Source organism: Tachypleus tridentatus, chromosome 1 (assembly GCF_004210375.1).
Source record: "Tachypleus tridentatus isolate NWPU-2018 chromosome 1, ASM421037v1, whole genome shotgun sequence".
Classification (NCBI taxonomy): domain Eukaryota; kingdom Metazoa; phylum Arthropoda; class Merostomata; order Xiphosura; family Limulidae; genus Tachypleus; species Tachypleus tridentatus.
This window is the reverse complement of record NC_134825.1, coordinates 116913322-116939147: the sequence shown is the minus strand read 5'-3', so window position 1 is coordinate 116939147 and position 25826 is coordinate 116913322. Positions and strand designations below refer to the sequence as shown.

Sequence of the window (25826 nt, the reverse complement as noted above, 5' to 3'; positions counted from 1 at the left end):
GTAGATCAAACCCTGAAGCACATATACTATCTTCAGATATACTGTCTGTAGACTTATTAGTTTACTTTTACTTTTAGATCAACACAAGACAGACTGACATTCTCTAGTATGTGACCTGACAAGAGGTTAACAACGTGGCCTACTTAGTTGTATTATTTTAACAAACTATTCTCGTACGTAACCTTTTGTCCGGTCAGTCAGTAGTGAATGCCAATGTTCTTGATTTTATATTAATAATATTATATTTATCATAATAAATCAAGGAAATACACATCAGAATATTAGTGTAGTGATGTTTTAAACAATTAACACAACGTACAAAGAAGTGCCTAAACTATCTAGTACATAACCAAAATAAACGTTTGAATGTTATTGTCTGAAATTTGTACCTGGATCGTCTACAGGATGAGCTTTCAATTCGAGTGTAAGTAAATAACTTTGAATCGTCTTAAAATAATCTAAAATATATCCGAGCTTCTTACACTGAACATTCATTGTGTGAGTTGCCTTTGCAGTTCCAATGGCGTTGCTCACTTCGCAACTAATCGTGTCTCTGTTGTTCCTTCTGGTTACTCTATTCAGCACAAACACAGTTCTGTTATTCCCAACAATCTGCTCATGATTCCTGTGAAAGACGAGTTTTTGTTAATCAAACTAAAGAATTCGCTGGACGGAACCTTAATTATAAAAGATTTAATTGTGGTAACCAATCAGAGACAACCGTCCTTTAAGTCTCACGAGATTCCAGAAAAAAACTTAACTATCACCAGAAAACAACAAGTTGTTATATCTGTGTGTGGAAATGTGAATTATGAAACTGCTCTAAGAAAGCGTGAGTACATCTCGAGCTCTTTGTCTGTAAAATAGGCCTAAATTTCGGGAGTCACTTGTCTTTTGGTTCCCAGTCAAGATTAATTGTTAGGAACTTTCCAGCCGTTAAGACGTGAAGGAAATATTTCGTAATAAAAAAATAAAGAAAGAGAGACACCACTTTTTGGTGAGATACACTACTGTGATGTGAGAGACACTACTGTGAGGTGAGAGACACCTGCTGTGAGGTGAGAGATACCTGCTGTGAGACGAAAGACACTACTGTGAGGTGAGAGACACCTGCTGTGAGGTGAGAGACACTACTGTGAGATGAGAGACACTACTATGAGGTGAGAGACACCTGCTGTGAGGTGAGAGACACTACTGTGAGATGAGAGACACTACTATGAGGTGAGAGACACCTGCTGTGAGGTGAGAGACACTACTGTGAGGTATAAATACCACTATTTCAAGACCAAAGAAACAAAAAAGGAAAAGTGTCATGGGGAAAAAATACAAAATACAACTGAAAATTATATTTAAATCAAAAATATTAAGAAAAAACTCTTAAGCTCCAAAACTCAATGCGCTGATTTCTTCCAACTCTATAAAACCTTCTAAAAACAATAAGGCTGACTGTTGGACAACCAAGAGATATATATAGACTAGTCTACACATCCACCGCTTGTAACACAAACAATAAGGCTGACTGTTGGACAACCAAGAGATATATATAGACTAGTCTACACATCCACCGCTTGTAACACAAATAACTCCTGCTGTAAGCTTCGTCCCGCCAAAAGTGGTGCACATTATTTGTAATATTTATGTTATTTGTTTGTACGAATTTGTCAGTTTTGATCTTTATTTAAATAGCACACAATAGAAACAGTGATTTTAATAAAGCTTAAGTCATTCACCTCACCTGTACCATTTGAAGGAAACCTCCGACGGATTAGCGTCAACTTGGCACGTGAATTGAACATTGCTGTACTCTGTTATCCTGCTACTGTGTACTAAGAGATCTAACTTCGGGGCATCTGGTGAAGTGAAGAGAAAATCGAGCGAACATGAAAATAAAAAAAATATGAACCATTTTGTTTTCGTGTCTTGTAGCTTTATGTGTTCGATACAAATTATGAAAGCCAGACTTAAATAAGAGTAATTATACAAATACAATGAAATACGAATTATAGGAGCAGTTTAAACACACATTTTTAACACAAAATGAACAAGGACTCAATTGACGTCTAGTGAAATACAGCTTACAAATCATTATACAATAAACTATCAAAACTAAAATATATTTGGACACCAATATTATTTTTTCTTGCGTTCTTTGTTGTTACACAATGGAATACCTGCCCAATTCGAGTAACGACTTCTGATATTTTGCAGTTCAAGTCCATAGACTTTCCGCTTAGTCGCCTAGAGGCTTTTATTTGTGAGGAATTATTCAGATGAAATCAGTTGCACTTAAATTTTGCTAGTTATGTGTACGAACAACGTGTAAGTGGAAATCGACATTTGCTTAACAACTGTAGTGAAAGAACTAAATATTCGTACATTTTACGTTGACAGTAACTGATGCCAAAGCGGGCTGTTTAAGGGCAGAGTTCTCAGATGTACAAGTGAAGATTTTCAGGTGGTCTTGTCTCGTTGGAGTAAACTTCCATGTTAAGATGGCATTTGACCTCTTGCCGTCGGTCAGTTTGTGGGTTTTATAGTTCGTATTTGTTTCCACCACCTCTCCTTCTCCATTAAGCCAAGCCAGCTGTGACGTAAAATATAATTAAAAAACAAGTGATAATTAGATTAATATACCAAGAGTGTTTAACATTGCATTTCAACTAAATCTAAGTAGTTAGTTTGTTTGAGACACTGTGCGCAAACCTACATGGAGTGTATGCGCATTTCCGTTCCCAGTTAAAATATTATGGACTAAAAAAAATAAAAGCAGTTAGCTGACAGCAAATATCTCCAAGAGTTGTTTATAGTAGGATTTGACCCTCACTCTTATAACGCACTCACGACTTCAAAGTGAAGAGCACGATATTGTGACAACAAACCATGAAACACTTGGATTCACAGTCCGAACACGCTCACTAAGAGGCTGCGCATGGTGTAGATTGTATGGATAAGGCCTAGCCACTTTTCTTTTAATCAGTAACGAAATACCAGTTTGCAAACGAATTTCTATTAATAAACTCATGGATCTGATGGACGTTTGCCTTATGTCAATTATAGATACTGATCAAACGTTTAACAGTATTAGTGATATGTAATATTGTAGTGTTTTAAGTTTACAAAGTTTCGACAGCCACAGGGTTAAAAATCTAAAAATAATTTTACTAAAGAAAACACCTTGTAGTTTTGGTCACCAGAATAACTTTATTAATGTTATGAATCGAAAAGTATTATTATTATACAGTCTTATTTGCCATTAACAATTATTATTTGCTGTTAACATTTGCATCCTCTATATTTTAAGATAATGAAAACCGTGAAAAATTAACTCATTGCCAATCAAAATGGTACATATTGTTTAATATCAAAGTTAATTTAGGCTAACTGCTGTGATAACCGCGAATAACAGAAAACTATATTTTAGGGTTGCATTGTTTGTTTGTTGTTGAATTCGCACATAGCTACTCGAGGGCTATCTGTGCTAGCCGTCCCTAATTTTGCAGTGTAAGACTAGAGGGAAGGCAGCTAATCATCACCACTCATCGCCGACTCTTGGGCTACTCTTTTACCAACGAATAGTGGGATTGACCATCACTTTATGTTTGGCGGGACGGGGATGCGAACCCGCGACCCTCAGATTACGAGTCGCACGCCTTAACACGCTTGGCCATGCCGGGCCTTTAGGGTTGTAATTCCGTAAAATTAGCGCTATTAGAGAAATGAATACTTGTATTTTAAACAAAGACGCAAAATATATATATTTTTTTAAAGACTAACATTGTATACTGATTACTTGCATAAAACGACAATTAAAATATTTGGAATTAAAAGTAAAATCACGTTACGTTGTTGAAGTATGCAAGTTGTGCGCTTATATATGTATTATAAGTTTGACATCAGAAAGTAAGTATAATGTACACGACTTCTGTTTAAAAACAAGCCGTAACGCGGTGAATATGATCAAGTGTGGTCAACAGGTAAATAGGTAAAGAAAACATATTTATTTTTAAAATACTAAGGATGAATATATGGCTTATTTACATTACTGATCGATAACTATTTTAACAATGAAGTTGGACGACGATATCTTACTTTAAAGATTCACACGTGAGTGTTTATCCGTGTTGTGACTGTTTATTTTTTGGTTTTGGTTTCTTTTCAATTTCGCGCAAAGCTAGACGAGGGTTATCTGCGCTAGCCGTCCCTAATTTAGCAGTGTAAGACTAGAAGGAAGGCAGCTAGTCATCATCACCCACCGCCAACTCTTGGACTATTCTTTTACCAACGAATAGTGGGATTGATCGTCACATTAAAACGCCCCCACGGATGAAAGGGCGCGCCTGCTTGGTGCGACCGGGATTCGAACTTGCGGCCCTTGGAATTCGAGTCGAACGCCTTAACAAACTTGGCCGTAATTGTGGATGGAATACCAGCTTTAATAACGGTTTGGCTGTCTACTCTATTCTTGTACAGTTGTCTGAATATTATTTTTATTATTGTTTGTTTGTTTTGAATTTCGCGCAAAGCTACACGAGGGCTATCTGCGTTAGCCGTTCCTAATTTAGCAGTGTAAGACTAGAGGGAAGACAGCTAGTCATCACCACCCACTGTCAACTCTTGGGCTACTCTTTATCAACGAACAGTGAGATTGACCATCACTTTATAACGCCCCTCCTGGCTGAAAGGGCGAGCATGTTTGGTGTGACGGGGATTTCGAACCCTCGATACTCATGTCGGGCCGGGAATTGTAATGCTTTTCAAGAATTATTTAATTTAGTTTTAAGAAAACAAAATGTATAATAATTGTTAACCTCAATAAAATAACAACGTTCCAGTATAAAGTCACGTACAGTTATAGCAAAAAACATAGAAAATACACACACACACATATATATATATATTGTTTTCCACGTTGTACGATAACACGATGAATCAGTAGAAATGTTATAAATCTTACCTCTGCTGGTGGTCGACCTCCACGGACTTCACATGTCAACTCCACTGTCATGCCTGAAGTAGTCCACAGGTAATCTCCTTGAACAATGATAGGAGGTTCTGGAGGAACTGTAACAGGAAACCACCGAGTACAAAGTAAAGTAGGTAATTAACCCTCTTGTAAGATTGCAAGAGATAACATAACTCGTATCTCACTGCACGAACTGTACGATTTCCACGTAACGAATTTATTGATTTTTTATGGAATTTATATTTATTGTAATAGCACTATTTAAAAAAAAAGAGAGAGAAAAATTACAATAGCTAAGTTTACAATGCACAATGACGATTTTCAAAGACAATTGTCATCTGTACTCGTGTCCATCAAAAATCTAAAATGGGCTAATTAAAATAACTGGTTTTCTATAGCACGAGTTACGTAGCGTACTAAACATACAGGATATTGAGACTTACTATACCTGATAAATATGTTTTACGTTAGGTCTAGTTCCTTGACCGTAGTATTATCGTATGTTCTACATAAATATAGAGGGACCGTGGAAATACACGCCAATGGACATTTGTAACATGTGATACACACATCAGTGCGGGTCGTACTTTGTACTGTGGTTTTAGCTGAGGATAATTTTACGAGCATTCAAAAGCGATGTTAACTGTGTGTAATACATTGTAGTAAAACAGGAAATACGACCAGGAATTGATAGACTATGGTTAAGTATACTGTGAAACCGAAAGACAAGGTAGCGCTCGTGTAGCTTTGCACAAAATTCAAGGCAAGTAAACAGAACAATATGGAATCCACAATAGTAGTCTTTGAAGAAAACTCAGCTGAAAACACAGAAACGGGCATCGTTAGGTATATAATATTACTTCATTAAGTCAACTTTGACAACGTTGTAGCCAAGTCTTATGTGTTCATATTCAGTATTACGTTTGAATATAACAGTTTTATTCGAAGGAAACATAATACTTTATTAGTAATCTGGAATTTTTGAACCATTGAATAAAAAAAAAGTAAAAAATAGATTGTTTTATTTATTAACAGTATATTATCAAAGTAACCTGACTGTTTACAACAGAACTGAAACTGACTAATGAAATTCATCTCACATAACTTACTTTATAATGTATTGAATGATCAGTTAAATACCCTCCCTGTTAAGATCTGTGGTCACGTGACGAAAGTTAAACAGTATTAGTACATCTATACAAAGTCGCCATGATACACTATTTACATTTTTAACACTGCTTTTAGCGATATTCAAACCAAAACAAAGTTCAGAAGAATTGCAAAGCTTATCCAAGTAATCCAAGGACCGAGAAGAAACAGGTTACACACGAACACACCATCCAATAGAAATAATAAAAACACATGCATACTTAACAAACAGACATATTTAGAAGAATTCGAGGCTCACCTTGCAATACGAAAGTAACTTGAGATATGAAGAAAAACATTTAGGTAAATAAAAAACAGTAAAAGTTTAACACGTTAACACTGTGTGAAGAATTGTGTTCTTAAGAAGGCTGGTAGGGGTATTAGCGTCTAAGGGTTTTTTTACGTGCGTATTAGATATATTGTTTAATTCACGTTTGCGTATTTAATAAGAATATCTCTTCTGCTGGCGTATTCTTCATTATATCCTACGGATAAACGTCGATTTTCTAAACTTTTTGTATTTTTATTTTCACTCTAAACGTTGAGGGGGAAATCTGAAATATATTGATGAAATTCTAAAATTCTAAAATTTTATTGACAGATGAAAATATTGATTTCCAAAACGAAAGAAAAATTAAACGATACGAGAGAAAGTTCACTTTGATGTTCCTTTCCAACTGCAAGCCTTGCGATGTCAGTGGTGCCAATCTCTTTATCTATCGGCCTTTTGTGAGGAAAAGACATTTTAGGGTAGAAATTAGATGTAAAATGAATTAATATTGTATTCTATATTTCTATTTTTTTATCATTTCAATAATATAGTTATAAATATCCTGTGATGACTTCAAAACTAATGTACACGAACGCAATAAGGCTTAACAAGAATTTGTAATAAAAAGGAAAAGGTTTATTTTTTATTTCCTTGGCGACTCTTTCTTAGTATCTTATGATAATTGTGTTACTAACCGAGAACTGTAACCACAGCAGTTGTAGATCGAACTCCTCCAATTCCTTCTACAGCACCTACTTGACACTGAAATTCCGCGTCGTCGACAAGCTGGACATTGACAATTTGTAAAGAATAGTCACCTAAACAGGAATATGTGTTTTATTTAAATATAAATCAACCGAAATTACTCTTGAAGAAAACAACAACAACAAACAAACATCATTTTTGTATTTATTTCAATAGATAAACGTTATAGTCAGAATGGTGAAAAACAAAGACCATGGTCATGTGAGTGCCAGTTTACATGTTTCAAAGGAAACAAAGGCCATGGTCATGTGAGTGCCAGTTTACATATTTCAAAGGAAACAAAGGCCATGGTCATGTGAGTGCCAGTTTACATGTTTCAAAGGAAACAAAGGCCATGGTCATGTGAGTGCCAGTTTACATATTTCAAAGGAAACAAAGGCCATGGTCATGTGAGTGCCAGTTTACATGTTTCAAAGGAAACAACGGCCATGGTCATGTGAGTGCCAGTTTACATGTTTCAAAGGAAACAAAGGCCATGGTCATGTGAGTGCCAGTTTACATGTTTCAAAGAAAACAAAGGCCATGGTCATGTGAGTGCCAGTTTACATATTTCAAAGGAAACAAAGGCCATGGTCATGTGAGTGCCAGTTTACATGTTTCAAAGGAAACAAAGGCCATGGTCATGTGAGTGCCAGTTTACATATTTCAAAGAAAACAAAGGCCATGGTCATGCTAGCCCTTTCAGCCGTGAGAGCGTTATTATGTGACACGTAATTCCCCTATTCTTGATGACGAGAAACCCACTTGAAATAAAAATGTATCTCAGAATGGCTGGTATGGGTATTAACACTTTTACTGATAAAGAGAGAACAACGTTTTGACCTTCCTTGGTCATCTTCAGGTTAAGAAAGAGAGAGTTGGAATGTGACCATTGACGGACACATGTCTTAGGAACGAGAGTATAAACGGGTACGGGATTGTAGGGGGCGTTCTAGGTGGATGTTAGGTTATTAATAATTATAGGTATGAGGGTGTTCCTTTATATTGGTTTAACTTTGGTTTTCGTTGCTTAATAAGTCGGGCTTCTTTGATCTTGCGTCTGTTTGTATTTGTTTCCTTACTTAATCCCCTATTCGTTGGTAAAAATCAGTCCAAGAATTGTCAGTGGATGGTGATGACTAGCTACCCCAGGCCCGAGATAGCTCTACTGTAACTTTGCGCGAAATAAAAAAAACAACAAAATTATATGAGATGAAATTATTTCTACTGAATTTATTTATTTCTATGATTTGTCTAATATTTCTAACCGTTATATTATTCGGCTGAGCTAAAACAAAAATTTTCTTTCCCTCTTGTATGACGACAACGTTTTCACTTTTATTTTAATCATTTTTTAAATAAAAAATATTCTAAATTTTTAAATCTCTTCGAATGTGACCAAGGCTAACATTCAATTTTCAGTATTTTAGTATATTTCTATTATTTACACAAGTTCGCTGAATTTTAAGGAAAGCTCGGCATGGCCAGGTGGTTGAGGCACTCGACTCGTAATCTGAGGGTTGCGGATTCGAATCTCCGTCATATCAAACATGTTCGTCCTTCCAGTCGTGGGGGAGTTATAATGTTACGGTCAATCCCACTATTCGTTGGTAAAAGAGTAGCCCAAGAGTTGGCGGTGGGTGATGATGACCATCTACCTTCCCTCTAGTCTTACACTGCTAAATTAGAAACGGCTGACACAGATGGCGCTCGTGTAGCTTTGTGCGAAATTGAGAAATTGAAAAGAAATCAAACCCTGAATTTCAATAGTTCAGTTTTATGTTATATAAATATGTATAGAAAAGTAAAACAAATCCTTAAACAAATTACGTGTTAATAAAGATGTCAAGCCCTTACTGATGTACATACTTTTTCATCTGATTGTGACGGTACATCTTACCTTCTTCATCGTTGCCAACCATTGTATACCGAGGAAATCCGATAAGCTCACGATCCGAGCCGAGACCGAATCCATCTCTTGTCCACTGTAGCATTCCTACTTTGTTCTGGACACGACAAGGAAGAAGGATATCTTCTCCTAAAATAACCATCTTATCCTTTGGTTCCCTGATAAATGTCTGTTGAGGTGAGTCTAGTTAAAACGAAGAAGAAAAAAAGAACTCGTATGCTATTAGTTTGTTAATGTACACATGTAATAGCTTTGCACCACTAATTTTCTTAAGAGTTGTTTTTGAGTTATAAATGAGTCATTCCCAAGGGATTGCCGTAAGTGTACGAGATTAATGGGCCCGGCATGGCCAAGTGTGTTAAGGCGTGCGACTCGTAATCTGAGGGTCGCGGGTTCGCATCCCCGTCGCGCCAAAATATGCTCGCCCTTTAAGCCGTAGGGGCGTTATAATGTGACGGTCAATCCCCTATTCGTTGGTAAAAGTGTAGCTCAAGAGTTGGCGGTGGGTGGTGATGACTAGCTGCCTTCCCTCTAGTCTTGCACTGCTAAATTAGGGACGGCTAGCACAGATAGCCCACGAGTAGCTATGTGCGAAATTCAAAAACAACAAAAAACAACAACGAGCATAATTATCCAATCTCAAAATTTCTTGTGACCCATATTTAAGCGAAAAGGGACATTGATAATTAGGGAAATTTTACTCTATTCGAAAATTTAAATAACACTTTTAGCAGAAGCTAATCACTTTATAGAACGTGCCTGTTAATATACGTTTGGTATGGGTCCAAAAAACAGAAAAAGTTATTTCGGAAAGGTTACACGAAATGAGGACGTTTTGCTCTATTTTTGAGATGTAGGTCGCTGGACCAGACTTGTAAATGTGAAGTAAAGCGATGTAGCAATGGAACATGCTTGAAATGATGTAGCAATGGAACATGCTTGAAATGATCCAGATGTGAATACGATGCTTGAAGTCTTGTAATTAAGTCAAACCACGGTTCAACTCAGACGAGAGAAGAACTTATTCGAAAACATCCTAATCGATTTAACATACCAGCTGAATCGCAGATTCGTTATTTGATTACTGGATTGACAGAGAAACGTAAAAAAACGACAAATAATATTACTACCTTGAAAATGGGAGATTTGAACCATGTACAAGAAATCCATAGTTTCGCTACTGTATAAAACTAACAGCACAGTAAAGTCCAATTTGAATTTCGTGGAAAGCTACTCGAGGGCTATCTGCGCTAGTCGTCCCTAATTTACCAGTATAAGGCTAGAGGGAAGGCAGTGGGGTAGCTAGTCATCACCACCCACCGCCAACTCTTGGGCTACTCTTTTAGCAACGAATAGTGGGATTGACAGTCACAATATAACTCCACCACGGCTGAAAGGGCGAGCATGTTTTGTTGCGACCGAGATTCGAACCCGCGACCCTCGGATTACGAGGTAAACGCCTTAACACGCTTGGCCATGCTGGGCCCACCAAATATGCAAGCTGAAGTTGAAGCAGATGTGACAATTCTGAAATTAAACTGTCCACTATACTACCTATTACCAATTTGTAGTTTCCGCCCAATGCAATATATACTACATTGTACTTTTATTCACTACACTCATTTAAAATATTTCGGATCGTGTGCTATAGTGAACTCTAGAAATTTGAATTTTACTAGAGGAGTAAAAAAAAACCAAAAATGCACTCGGAAACATGATGTTTTTACATGGGTCTTCGTACCTTATGGAATTGTTTAATATTAACATGCATTATTTTGAATTAAATAATCCAATAGATTATTATTGTATAAGTTCACTGCATGATATCTTTGAAATTGTTATGACCATTAAACAATTGATTCTCCTTTAACAGCTGTATGTTCATAGGGCGTGAAACATCAGTGTAATTTCTTAGAAAGGCAGATATAACACAGTAGGTATTCTCATTCAACCAGTAAGTATATTAATATATAATATAATAAGCACATTCGTAGGTTTCGCGGCCCGGCATGGTCTAGCGCGTTAAGGCGTGCGAATCGTAATCCGAGGGACGCGGGTTCGCATCCCGTCGCGCCAAACATGCTCGCCCTTTCAGCCGTGGGGGCGTTATAATGTGACTGTGAATCCCACTATTCGTTGGCAAAAGAGTAGCCCAAAAGTTGGCGGTGGGTGGTGATGACTGGCTGCCTTCCCTCTAGTCTTACACTACTAATTTAGGGACGGCTAGCACAGATAGCCCTCGAGTAGCTTTGTGCGAAATTCAAAAAACAAACAAACGTAAATACATTTCTTGGCAAATATGTCATTGTAAGTAAAATAAAGAGGTTAAAACGTAATTCAGTTTCATAAAGGTTTTCCAGTTGAGAAATGTGTTTTTTTTTGAAACTCTGTTTTAAATGACGCTATAGAAAACAAGTTAATATTTCGGCTGCGCATGGTGTAATGGTTAGCGTGCTGGGCTGCGGATCTGATTGCCCAAACTCCCAGCTGTGGGATAGTTATGAATGTATTCCACTATTCAATTAAGAGTATTGTACACGCGGCAAGTGTTGCTGTTGACTGGTTTACCTCTTTGTAGTTAACAGTTATGGGCCAGAAACAGCAATGCGTAACGCCGTACGTCGTAGTCGCTACGCCTGCATGTGGAACAAGGCTCATTAGGCTTAATGTGATACGGTAGCCAGCTTTCATCAACAAAAACCTTTATGTTGTTAACTAGATTAAGTAAATGAATTGTAATTATTGTTAATTTTACGCTAGGAAGACAAGAAGTGTAAACATTTAATTTGACATCTGATGCAATGCAATGTACCTAACATTTACAAACTTTATGTGTGGGAATGAAACTATCATTTGTTATCAAAAGTATGTGCTATTTCTGAAACTTTGGAACACGTCAACATAAACTAATATTTCACTTCAGTGATCATGTACACAAAAGGTTTGTGCTGCATGATACATTCTTTTCCCACGCTAGAATAGCGATAAGCTTACAATCTTACAACTCTACAATTGGTGGTTCGATTTTCCGCGGTAGACACAGCATATAACTCAATTTGTCTTTCACACAAAGAAACATGGAACTTCTGAAGCCTTGAAAGTGACATAAAAAAACATAGAATTTCTAAAGTATTGAAAGTAAAACAAACTGGTTTACTGTTATCCTTTTGAATAGACATTCTGATGAATATCACTTTTAAACCACTTCATTTAGAGACATCTTTACATTGCTATTGTAAAGGAAGAGAAATTTCCTGATTAATTATTACATATGCTCTTTATCAACAACACGGAGAAACCCAGTGAGTGAAAAAAATGACATATTTGACAAACACAACCTAGACGTCTGCACAGTAGGTTTATCCATCAACATAACGAATGGACAGTCAGTGTTGCTAAATTAATATTGACAGATGATTCATTGCTAAGTTTTCATACGATCACATATCAAAACAAGCTCGTGGAAACCTTGACCTCTATCGTGAGGTGGTCGAGTTTTATTTAGAGAAATGTTACATTGATACTAACAAACTTAATATGACTGAACAGTATATCCCAAGATGCTTTATATCTTGAAGCACTGATTACTAAAAAAGGTTATCTGAAGCTATTTGTTTGTACACTTAAGATTACATGCCTTAAACTTAAGAAACCATAAGTATGGCTGAAAGTTAATTATGTACAAACTGAACACCCTCGTGTTTTTGTTTTTTAACTGCAGCGTTAATAAAACAAGGTAAATTTCATGTATATGAAATTATATATATCAAATTATATATATAACGTTATATATCAAAATATCGCTTGAGGAATCGAATTTCTCGAATTTTGTGTAACGTTTTGCTTTCAAGTAGGTCGCACTTCAAAGATCACTGCTTATATTCGATAAACATATTCGATTTGAATTAATATTAATTAAACGTTGTTGTTCATTCTTTCATTCAGTTTCTACAGAACGTTTTATTTCACGATGAACCAAATGGATTATAAAACATGTTTATATACTTACAGAGTTCGTTTTGTTTTCACTTTTTACTTGATATAAAATGGATAATAAATATACGTTGGTTAATAGAGGAAAAATATAGCACAACAATTATGTTCGAAAACGTATTGACTCGTAAGTGCTACACACTTGTATATTGAACTTCTGTCATTTGCTCGGAATATGCGATGCTATTTACAAAGTGTTTCCTGTTATTGTGTTTCAGAAAATTATCCAGTATGTAAAAATATATTAAATGTAGGATATAAGTTAAAGCAACTTTTCAGGTAATTAGCTACAGTGTGTGCAGGAAATTAACTTTCCTGAAATTGATTGATGGACCTATTTGCGATTCATCTTCAAGGACTCTATTAGCGACAAATTCAATTAAACTTTCTTTGGAAAAGTAACAGTGGTATATCATATCAAAACACTGATGGGTCTGGTTGACGCAGGGTCACATCATACAGTGTGGCCTTTAACAGATTCCAATCAGATTCATCATGCCCGATAATGTGCGACAAAATTCAGTATCGGCTGAACCATGGATCCATGGTAACCTGCAGACTGACAGTGAAAATAACACATCTACCATACTCGAAGCGCTTATGGTGTATTTTGAATTATTCCTCGTAGAAATGCTTTATTTAGCTTGCGTGAGATATCTTCTAGTCTGCTTGGTAGGAAAAAAAATACTAGTGCAGGTGAAAATGTATTGTTCTTTAAATTTACATTATATATTTTTTTATTTCAAATGAAAAAAATTGAAATTGGTTGCTTCTTAAAATTATATATATCGAATTACAGAGAGAAACAAAGTTGCCCATTTAGACGATGTGAAACTTATTATTATTGTATGTGTATATATATCTATTATATGTAACTTACGAACTAGTATAGAAAAAGGCCACTGATAAATAACACATCAACAGGGTCCAAACTGTGGCTTCATAATATTAGTTTTAATTTTTTACTGTTAGCAAATTATCACGTCGAATCATGATTGTTTTCACTTTTACAAACCTCGCTATACATTTACTGTTGTGCATATATTAACATTTTTTATTGTTTAAACTTCTACTTACACTGTTTGACTTGAAATTACTTTTCTAGGTTTTGTTTTCGTTTATTTAATGTTATTTCAAGCAATACTGGGACAATTAGGTCCGGCATGGCCACGTGGGTTAAGGCGTTCGATTCGTAATCTGAGGGTCGCAGGTTCGAATCCTCCTAGCAACAAACATGCTCGCCCTTTCAGCCGCGGGTGCGTTGTAACGTACGGTCAATCCCACTATTCGTTGGTAAAAGAGTAGCCCAAAAATTGGTGGTGGATGGTGATGACAAGCTCTAGTCTTACACTGCTAAATTAGAGACGGCTGGCACAGATGGCGCTCGTGTAGCTTTGCGCGAAATTTAAAACAGACTATTTTAAAATAATTTATTTTATTACTTTTGTAATTACTGCACACATAAAGCAGTAACACCCAGAATAATGTTATGGTTTACTTTTAACAGATTTCTTCTTGAGCTTCAGCTATTCTAATGACGCTGAAACTACGTTATAAACAGTTGGTAATATTAGGCAAAGAATGTAATGTAGATATTATTATAATGGTCTTTATCAGAAGCAAATTTGGTTCTTTTAAACAAGTGTGCCAGCATATATCACTCAGGAAGTTTAAAACATATGATCAAAGATATAACTTGTTGGAAACATAAAATACAGTGAATTCCATTATCTGTACGATATATTGATGTTTTTTTTTCAAATATTGTGCCACTAATTTTGAATTTATGGTTTGAATTTCGCGCAAAGCTACTCGCTCGAGGGCTCTCTGTGCTAGCCGTCCCGAATTTAGCAGTGTAAGACTAGAAGGAAGGCAGATAGTCATCACCATCCACCGCCAACTCTTGAGCTACTTTTTACTAACGAATAGTGGGATTGAACGTCAAATTATAACGCCCCCATGACTGAAAGGGCGAGCATGTTTGGTGTGAAGGAGATTCGAACCCGCAACCCGCGGATTACGAGTCGACCGCCTTAACACGCTTGGCCATACCGGGCTTGAAATTTTGTTTGTTCACAGATTTTTGTTTGTTTGTTTTTGAGATTCTTGTTTGACACAATAGTATACAGTAGCTGATAAGCACGCCCCCCGCTAGTACAGTGGTATATTTTCAAATTTACTACGCTAAAATCAGGGGTTCGATTCCCCTCGGTGGGCTCAGCAGATAGCCCGATGTGGCTCTGCTATAAGAAAACACACACAAGTTAATAAGAAAGATAATACTCCAAGATACGAAACATAAAAATATTATGCTGGTTGTTTTATGTTTCGATGCTATTATTTGAACACATGCTGTAATGAGTTATTAAGGAAAGTGCACATTATTTGTTCAGGTACATACGTTAATATAACCGCATTAATTACAGAAAGAGACAAATATATTAAAATTATTGACTTCTAACGACGACATTGCTGTGTGACACTGACGTAATTTGGACGCATGCGCAATGAAAATATTAAACACGTAGATTAACGTAATATGCTTAATCTCAGCAGAGAAGAAATGAAGAAATATTCATATATATCTAAACAGTTATGCTTTTAAACTGTTCGATTCTAAGTAGTAAGGGTGAATCCTATTAGAAAGTCACGTGTTATTTACATAGCAAAACTACTTCATTAAACGTATTGACATCCTTTTACTGAAATATGGTTATATTTTAAATTAGTGGAAAGGCTGTTAACAAACATTATAAGAAGTAACACAGTAAAGCACAATAATTACAAATAACACAGTAAAGCACAACAACTACAAATAACACAGTAAAGCACAATAATTACAAATAACACAGTAAAGCACAATAATTACAAATAACACAGTAAAGCACAATAATTACAAATAATACAGTAAAGCACAATAATTACAAATAACACAGTAAAGCACAATAATTACAAATAAAACAGTAAAGCACAATAATTACAAATAACATAGTAAAGCACAATAATTACAAATAACACAGTAAAGCACAATAATTACAAAAACACAGTAAAGCACAATAACTACAAATAACACAGTAAAGCACAATAATTACAAATAACACAGTAAAGCACAATAATTACAAATAACACAGTAAAGCACAATAATTACAAATAACACAGTAAAAAAGCACAATAATTACAAATAAAACAGTAAAGCACAATAATTACAAATAACATAGTAAAGCACAATAATTACAAATAACACAGTAAAGCACAATAATTACAAAAACACAGTAAAGCACAATAACTACAAATAACACAGTAAAGCACAATAATTACAAATAACACAGTAAAGCACAATAATTACAAATAACACAGTAAAGCACAATAATTACAAATAATACAGTAAAGCACAATAATTACAAATAACACAGTAAAGCACAATAATTACAAATAACACAGTAAAGCACAATAATTACAAATAACACAGTAAAGCACAATAATTACAAATAATACAGTAAAGCACAATAATTACAAATAACACAGTAAAGCACAATAATTACAAATAACACAGTAAAGCACAATAATTACAAATAATACAGTAAAGCACAATAATTACAAATAACACAGTAAAGCACAATAATTACAAATAACACAGTAAAGCACAATAATTACAAATAACATAGTAAAGCACAATAATTACAAATAACACAGTAAAGCACAATAATTACAAAAACACAGTAAAGCACAATAACTACAAATAACACAGTAAAGGACAATAATTACAAATAACACAGTAAAGCACAATAATTACAAATAACGCAGTAAAGCACAATAATTACAAATAACGCAGTAAAGCACAATAATTACAAATAACACAGTAAAGCACAATAATTACAAATAACACAGTAAAGCACAATAATTACAAATAACACAGTAAAGCACAATAATTACAAATAACACAGTAAAGCGCAATAATTACAAATAACACAGTAAAGCACAATAATTACAAATAACACAGTAAAGCACAATAATTACAAATAACACAGTAAAGCGCAATAATTACAAATAACACAGTAAAGCACAATAATTACAAATAACACAGTAAAGCACAATAATTACAAATATCTCATCATTTGTTCTTTACAACTTCTTATGAAGGGTACCGCTGAAACCCAAAACCTAACTCACACTAAAGCTGATGAAACCTCGTAGAACGGACAGTCGCTGACTGGTGTTGAGACTTGCGAAACGTCGTCATCTACACTTGTGTCTCCACAACAGGAAGTCGCCGTCCATTCTACAAAGTTTTATCATGAATCCTCTGCCTAAACAATCAATTACAGTTAAGTTCTTCGATTATATATTCATATATTCTAATTGATTCTACGTCATGTGTTTATTGTTGTATACAGTCAAAGTATCTTTATTTTAGATACGAAACTTTGGTTAGTATAAAGAGCAAGGTCTATTTTCAGAGATATAAACTTTAAGCAGTAAGCTTATTTGTGTCTGATATTCTACGATAACCAAAAAATTCCTAATGAAAATAAATACAATTCCATTTTTTTTATATTAACCAATTAAAACTTTAATTATTAATGTAGGCCCGGCATGACCAAGCGCGTTAGGCGTGCGACTCGTAATACGAGGGTCGCGGGTTCGAATCCCCGTCGCGCCAAACATGCTCGCTCTTTCAGCTGTACGGAGGGGCGTTATAATGTGACGATCAATCCCACTATGCGTTGGTAAAACAGTAGCTCAAGAGTTGGCGGTGGGTGGTGATGACTAGCTGCCTTCCCTCTAGTCTTATAATGCTAAATTAGGGACGGCTAGCGCAGATAGCCCTCCAGTAGCTTTGTACGAAATTAAAAAAAAACAAACAAACAATGCTTCTGGCTAAAAATACATTTTAGTTGTTCAACGTTGGTAACTTGCTTAATGTTAATCCTGTGTTTCAAATAATTGAATTGTGAAATAAAATGTTTTTGTTATGGTCTTACCTTCTTTCCTTTCAGCAAATACTGGAAACAATGACACAATAGTGACAAGTTGTACACCAGCCGTGAGAGCCACTTTAAGGGTTTTAGTATTAGCTACCATTATGCTTGAGTGACAGAAACACTCACCTGAAAAAAAACACAAAAAACACTGCGTTACATGAATTGTTATGATACACACATTCATATACGAATATATAAATATACACTTAAATTATTTATAATTAAATTAATACGGTTTATTTAAAACGTATTCTCTTGTCAGTTCTGTAAACATAACATGAAATCACCTAAAACCTTCAGAGACGGAAACCGTGCATTACCTACTAAGAATAAAGACAAGTGAAACATCATCGTGAACGAGATTAGGAGACTATGATGTATCCTGTAGTCACGTGCTGAACGTGCTATATATTTCTGTACATTTCTTTGTGTTATGGAGGTATAAAGTGAAAGGGTAGAAAGAGCTACTTGATGCATTCCTTCGGACCCGGCATGGCTAGGTGGGTTAAGGCATTTGACTCGTAATCCGAGGGTCGCGGGTTCGAATCTCCGTCGCACCAAACATGCTCGCCCTTTCAGGCGTGGGGGCGTTATAATGTGACTGTCAATCCCACTCACTATTCCTTGGTAAAAGAGTAGCCCAAGAGTTGGCGGTGGGTGGTGATGACTAGCTTCCTTCCCTTTAGTCTTACACTGCTAAATTAGGGACGGCTAGTGCAAATAACCCTCGTGTAGCTTTGCGCGAAATTCAAAACAAAACATTCCTATTAAATGCTAAAAGAACAGAAAGTTCCATGTACTAAACAAGTCAATCATACACCTCACAAGAATTAGTTAAACCTTTTTGTTGTACTGTTATACGTTTTTATTCAAAGACTAGCGAGATACAAAATAGAACAGCAAAGGAAGTAAACAGGTTTGCAAATTTACGTATATGTGTTTAAAATTATTTGGAGTTATTTCATTCTGGTGTAGATCTTTTATCACAACATTTCTGAAGAGATGTTACAGAACTACGATTCCATAGGAGCATATTCTATAACATAAAATGAATAATCATTCTATGTTTAACACAAATTAACAACTTGGATCTGAGATGCTATTTGCTAAAAATACTTAACTGAATACGTTTCTTTTTAGATGATGTTAAAATGCGGGACCTTAGGTTCTAACCTTTTACATTAGAATTAAACTTCTGATTTAAGTGTTGTATTTTTTACTAGCATATTGCTCACTTATTATTTACTTACATCGGTGTAAAAAATAATGAAATTGTTAAGCGTGACAATGAGAAAGTCATTTGATAGATCACCTTTAGAGGTCGTAGATATTTATACAGCTCTGGACAAAGTTGTTTGATAGGTCACCATTATAGCTATTACAGGTTACATATTTATACGCTCTGGACAAACTTGTTTGATAGGTCACCTTTATAGCTCGTACAGGTTATATATTTATACAGCACTGGAAAAAGTTGTTTGATAGGTCACCTTTATAGCTCGTACAGATTACATATATATACAGCTCTAGACAAAGATGTTTGATAGGTCACCTTTATAGCTCGTAGAGGTTACATATTTATACAGCTCTGGACAAAGTCATTTGATAGGTCACCTTTATAGCTCGAACAGGTTACATATTTATACAGTTTGGACTAAGTTGTTTGATAGGTCACTTTTAGAGCTCGTACAGGTTACATATTTATACAGCTCTTGACAAAGTCGTTTGATAGGTCACCTTTATAGCTCGTACAGGTTACATATTTATACAGCTCTGGACAAAGTTGTTTGATAGGTCACCTTTATAGCTCGTACAGGTTACATATTTATACAGCTCTGGACAAAGTTGTTTGATAGGTCACCTTTATAGCTCGTACAGGTTACATATTTATACAGCTCTGGATAAAGTTGTTTGATAGGTCACCTTTATAGCTCGTACAGGTTACATATTTATACAGCTCTGGACAAAGTTGTTTGATAGGTCATTTTTATAGCTCGTACAGGGTACATATTTATACTGCTCTGGATGAAGTCGTTTGATAGGTCACCTTTATAGCTCGTACAGGTTACATATTTATACAGTTTGGAGAAAGTTGTTTGATAGGTCACTTTTAGAGCTCGTACAGGTTACATATTTATACAGCTCTGGACAAAGTCGTTTGATAGGTCACCTTTAGAGCTCGTACAGGTTACATATTTATACAGCTCTGGACAAAGTTGTTTGATAGGTCACTTTTAAAGCTCGTACAGGTTACATATTTTTCAGCTCTGGACAAAGTTGTTTGATTATTCACCTTTATAGCTCGTACAGGTTATATATTTATACAGCTCTAGACAAAGTTGTTTGATAGGTCACCTTTATAGCTCTTACAGGTTACATATTTATACAGCTCGGGACAAAGATGTTTGATAGGTCACCTTTATAGCTCGTACAGGTTACATATTTATACAGCTCTGGACAAAGTCATTTGATAGGTCACCTTTAGAGCTCGTACAGGTTACATATTTATACAGTTTGGATAAAGTTGTTTGATAGGTCACCTTTATAGCTCGTACTGGTTACATATTTATACAGTTTGGACAAAGTTGTTTGATAGGTCACTTTTAGAGCTCGTACAGGTTACATATTTATACAGCTCTGGACAAAGTCGTTTGATAGGTCACCTTTATAGCTCGTACAGGTTACATATTTATACATCTCTGGACAAAGTTGTTTGATAGGTCACCTTTATAGCTCGTACAGGTTACATATTTATACAGCTCTGGACAAAGTTGTTTGATAGGTCACCTTTATAGCTCGTACAGGTTACATATTTATACAGCTCTGGACAAAGTTGTTTGATAGGTCACCTTTATAGCTCGTACAGGTTACATATTTATACAGCTCTGGACAAAGTTGTTTGATAGGTCACCTTTATAGCTCGTACAGGTTACATATTTATACAGCTCTGGACAATGTTGTTTGATAGGTCACCTTTATAGCTAGTACAGGTTATATATTTATAAAGCACTGGACAAACTTGTTTGATAGGTCACCTTTATAGCTCGTACAGGTTACATATTTATACAGCTCTGGACAAAGTTGTTTGATAGGTCACATTTATAGCTCGTACAGGTTATATATTTATACAGCTCTAGACAAAGTCATTTGATAGGTCACCTTTATAGCTCGTACAGGTTACATATTTATACAGGTCTGGACAAAGTCATTTGATAGGTCACCATTATAGCTCGTACAGGTTACATATTTATACAGCTCTGGACAAAGTTGTTTGATAGGTCACCTTTATAGCTCGTACAGGTTACATATTTATACAGCTCTGGACAAAGTTGTTTTATAAGTCACCTTTATAGCTCGTACAGGTTACATATTTATACAGCTCTGGACAAAGTTGTTTGATAGGTCGACTTTATAGCTCGTACAGGTTACATATTTATACAGGTCTGGACAAAGTCATTTGATAGGTCACCTTTATAGCTCGTACAGGTTACATATTTATACAGCTTTGGACAAAGTTGTTTGATAAGTCGCCTTTATAGCTCGTACAGGTTACATATTTATACAACTCTGGACAAAGTTGTTTGATAGGTCACCTTTATAGCTCTTACAGGTTACATATTTATACAGCTCTGGACAAACTTGTTTGATAGGTAACCTTTATAGCTCGTACAGGTTACATATTTATACAGCTCTGGACAAAGATGTTTGATAGGTCACCTTTATAGCTCGTACAGGTTACATATTTATACAGCTCTGGACAAAGTCATTTGATAGGTCACCTTCATAGCTCGTACAGGTTACATATTTATACAACTCTGGACAAAGTTGTTTGATAGGTCACCTTTATAGCTCGTACAGGTTATATATTTATACAGCTCTGGACAAAGTCATTTGATAGGTCACCTTTATAGCTCGTACAGGTTACATATTTATACAGCTCTGGACAAAGTTGTTTGATAGGTCACCTTTATAGCTCGTACAGGTTACATATTTATACAGGTCTGGACAAAGTCATTTGATAGGTCACCTTTATAGCTCGTACAGGTTACATAATTATACAGCTCTGGACAAAGTTGTTTGAGAGGTCGCCTTTATAGCTCGTACAGGTTACATATTTATACAGGTCTGGACAAAGTCATTTGATAGGTCACCTTTATAGCTCGTACAGGTTACATATTTATACAACTCTGGACAAAGTTGTTTGATAGGTCACCTTTATAGCTCTTACAGGTTACATATTTATACAGCTCTGGACAAACTTGTTTGATAGGTCACCTTTATAACTCGTACAGGTTACATATTTATACAGCTCTGGACAAAGATGTTTGATAGGTCACCTTTATATCTCGTTCAGGTTACATATTTATACAGCTCTGGACAAAGTCATTTGATAGGTCACCTTCATAGCTCGTACAGGTTACATATTTATACAACTCTGGACAAAGTTGTTTGATAGGTCACCTTTACAGCTCGTACAGGTTATATATTTATACAGCTCTTGACAAAGTTGTTTGATAGGTCACCTTTATAGCTCGTACAGGTTACATATTTATACAGCTCTGGACAAAGTTGTTTGATAGGTCGCCTTTATAGCTCGTACAGGCTACATATTTATACAGGTCTGGACAAAGTCATTTGATAGGTCACTTTTATAGCTCGTACAGGTTACATATTTATACAGCTCTGGACAAAGTTGTTTGATAAGTCGCCTTTACAGCTCGTACAGGTTACATATTTATACAACTCTGGACAAAGTTGTTTGATAGGTCACCTTTATAGCTCTTACAGGTTACATATTTATACAGCTCTGGACAAAGTCATTTGACAGGTCACCTTCATAGCTCGTACAGGTTACATATTTATACAGCTCTAAACAAAGTCGTTTGATAGGTCACCTTTAGAGCTCGTACAGGTTACATATTTATACAGCTCTGGACAAAGTTGTTTCATAGGTCACCTTTATAGCTCGTACAGGTTACATATTTATTCAGCTCTGGACAAAGTTGTTTGATAGGTCACCTTTATAGCTCGTACAGGTTACATATTTATACAGCTCTGGACAAAGTCGTTTGATAGGTCACCTTTATAGCTCGTACAGGTTACATATTTATACAGCTCTCGACAAAGTTGTTTGATAGGTCACCTTTATAGCTCGTACAGGTTACATATTTATACAGCTCTGGACAAAGTTGTTTGATTATTCACCTTAATAGCTCGTACAGGTTACATATTTTTCAGCTCTGGACACAGTTGTTTGATTATTCACCTTTATAGCTCGTACAGGTTACATATTTATACAGATCTGGAGAAAGTTGATTTATAGGTCACCTTTATAGCTCGTACAGGTTACATATTTATACAGCTCTAGACAAAGTCATTTGATAGGTCACCTTTATAGCTCGTACAGGTTACATATTTATACAGCTCTGGACAAAGTCATTTGATAGGTCACCTTTATAGCTCGTACAGGTTACTTATTTATACAACTCTGGACAAAGTTGTTTGATAGGTCACCTTTATAGCTCGTACAGGTTACATATTTATACAGCTCTGGAGAAAGTTGTTTGATAGGTCACCTTTATAGCTCGTACAGGTTACATATTTATACAGCTCTGGTCAAAGTTGTTTGATAGGTCACCTTTAGAGCTCGTAAAGGTTACATATTTATACAGCTCTGGACAAAGTCATTTGATAGGTCACCTTCATAGCTCGTACAGGTTACATATTTATACAACTCTGGACAAAGTTGTTTGATAGGTCACCTTTAGAGCTCGTACAGGTTACATATTTATACAGCTCTGGACAAAGTATTTGATAGGTCACCTTTATAGCTCGTACAGGTTACATATTTATACAGCTCTGGACAAAGATGTTTGATAGGTCACCTTTATAGCTCGTACAGGTTATATATTTATACAGCTCTGGACAAAGTCATTTGATAGGTCACCTTTATAGCTCGTACAGATTACATATTTATACAGCTCTGGACAAAGTCATTTGATAGGTCACCTTTATAGCTCGTACAGGTTACTTATTTATAAAAATCTGGACAAAGTTGTTTGATAGGTCACCTTTATAGCTCGTACAGGTTACATATTTATACAGCTCTGGACAAAGTTGTTTGATAGGTCGCCTTTATAGCTCGTACAGGTTACATATTTATACAGCTCTAGACAAAGTTGTTTGATAGGTCACCTTTATAGCTCTTACAGGTTACATATTTATACAGCTCTGGACAAAGATGTTTGATAGGTCACCTTTATAGCTCGTAGAGGTTACATATTTATACAGCTCTGGACAAAGTCGTTTGATAGGTCACCTTTATAGCTCGAACAGGTTACATATTTATACAGTTTGGACTAAGTTGTTTGATAGGTCACTTTTAGAGCTCGTACAGGTTACATATTTATACAGCTCTGGACAAAGTCGTTTGATAGGTCACCTTTATAGCTCGTACAGGTTACATATTTATACAGCTCTGGACAAAGTTGTTTGATAGGTCACCTTTATAGCTCGTACAGGTTACATATTTATACAGCTCTGGACAAAGTTGTTTGATAGGTCACCTTTATAGCTCGTACAGGTTACATATTTATACAGCTCTGGATAAAGTTGTTTGATAGGTCACCTTTATAGCTCGTACAGGTTACATATTTATACAGCTCTGGACAAAGTTGTTTGATAGATCATTTTTATAGCTCGTACAGGGTACATATTTATACTGCTCTGGATGAAATCGTTTGATAGGTCACCTTTATAGCTCGTACAGGTTACATATTTATACAGCTCTGGACAAAGTTGTTTGATTGGTCACCTTTATAGCTGGTACAGGTTATATATTTATAAAGCACTGGACAAACTTGTTTGATAGGTCACCTTTATAGCTCGTACAGATTACATATATATACAGCTCTAGACAAAGTCATTTGATAGGTCACCTTTATAGCTCGTACAGAATACATATTTATACAGCTCTGGACAAAGTCATTTGATAGGTCACCTTTATAGCTCGTACAGGTTACTTATTTATACAACTCTGGACAAAGTTGTTTGATAGGTCACCTTTACAGCTCGTACAGGTTACATATTTATACAGCTCTGGACAAAGTTGTTTGATAGGTCACCTTTATAGCTCGTACAGGTTACATATTTATACAGTTTGGAGAAAGTTGTTTGATAGGTCACTTTTAGAGCTCGTACAGGTTACATATTTATACAGCTCTGGACAAAGTCGTTTGATAGGTCACCTTTAGAGCTCGTACAGGTTACATATTTATACAGCTCTGGACAAAGTTGTTTGATAGGTCACCTTTATAGCTCGTACAGGTTACATATTTTTCAGCTCTGGACAAAGTTGTTTGATTATTCACCTTTATAGCTCGTACAGGTTACATATTTATACAGCTCTGGACAAAGTATTTGATAGGTCACCTTTATAGCTCGTACAGGTTACATATTTATACAGCTCTGGACAAAGATGTTTGATAGGTCACCTTTATAGCTCGTACAGGTTACTTATTTATACAAATCTGGACAAAGTTGTTTGATAGGTCAACTTTTTAGCTCGTACAGGTTACATATTTATACAGCTCTGGACAAAGTATTTGATAGGTCACCTTTATAGCTCGTACAGGTTACATATTTATACAGCTCTGGACAAAGATGTTTGATAGGTCACCTTTATAGCTCGTACAGGTTACTTATTTATACAAATCTGGACAAAGTTGTTTGATAGGTCACCTTTATAGCTCGTACAGGTTACTTATTTATACAAATCTGGACAAAGTTGTTTGATAGGTCAACTTTTTAGCTCGT

The 25826-nt window shown here is 35.6% G+C and overlaps 1 protein-coding gene across 1 annotated transcript; it reads right to left on the bottom strand.

Moving 5' to 3' along the window:
- Positions 1 to 369: 369 nt before the first annotated feature.
- Positions 370 to 18142, bottom strand: LOC143233010 (irregular chiasm C-roughest protein-like). Its single transcript, XM_076468934.1, has 7 exons — positions 18012 to 18142; positions 9028 to 9219; positions 7079 to 7201; positions 4955 to 5061; positions 2377 to 2584; positions 1736 to 1850; positions 370 to 625 (listed from the first exon to the last, which is right to left on the bottom strand). Exons 1-7 carry the CDS (start codon positions 18109 to 18111, stop codon positions 370 to 372), a joined length of 1101 nt encoding a protein of 366 aa, XP_076325049.1. The 5' UTR covers positions 18112 to 18142.
- Between the last annotated feature and the right edge of the window lie 7684 nt (positions 18143 to 25826).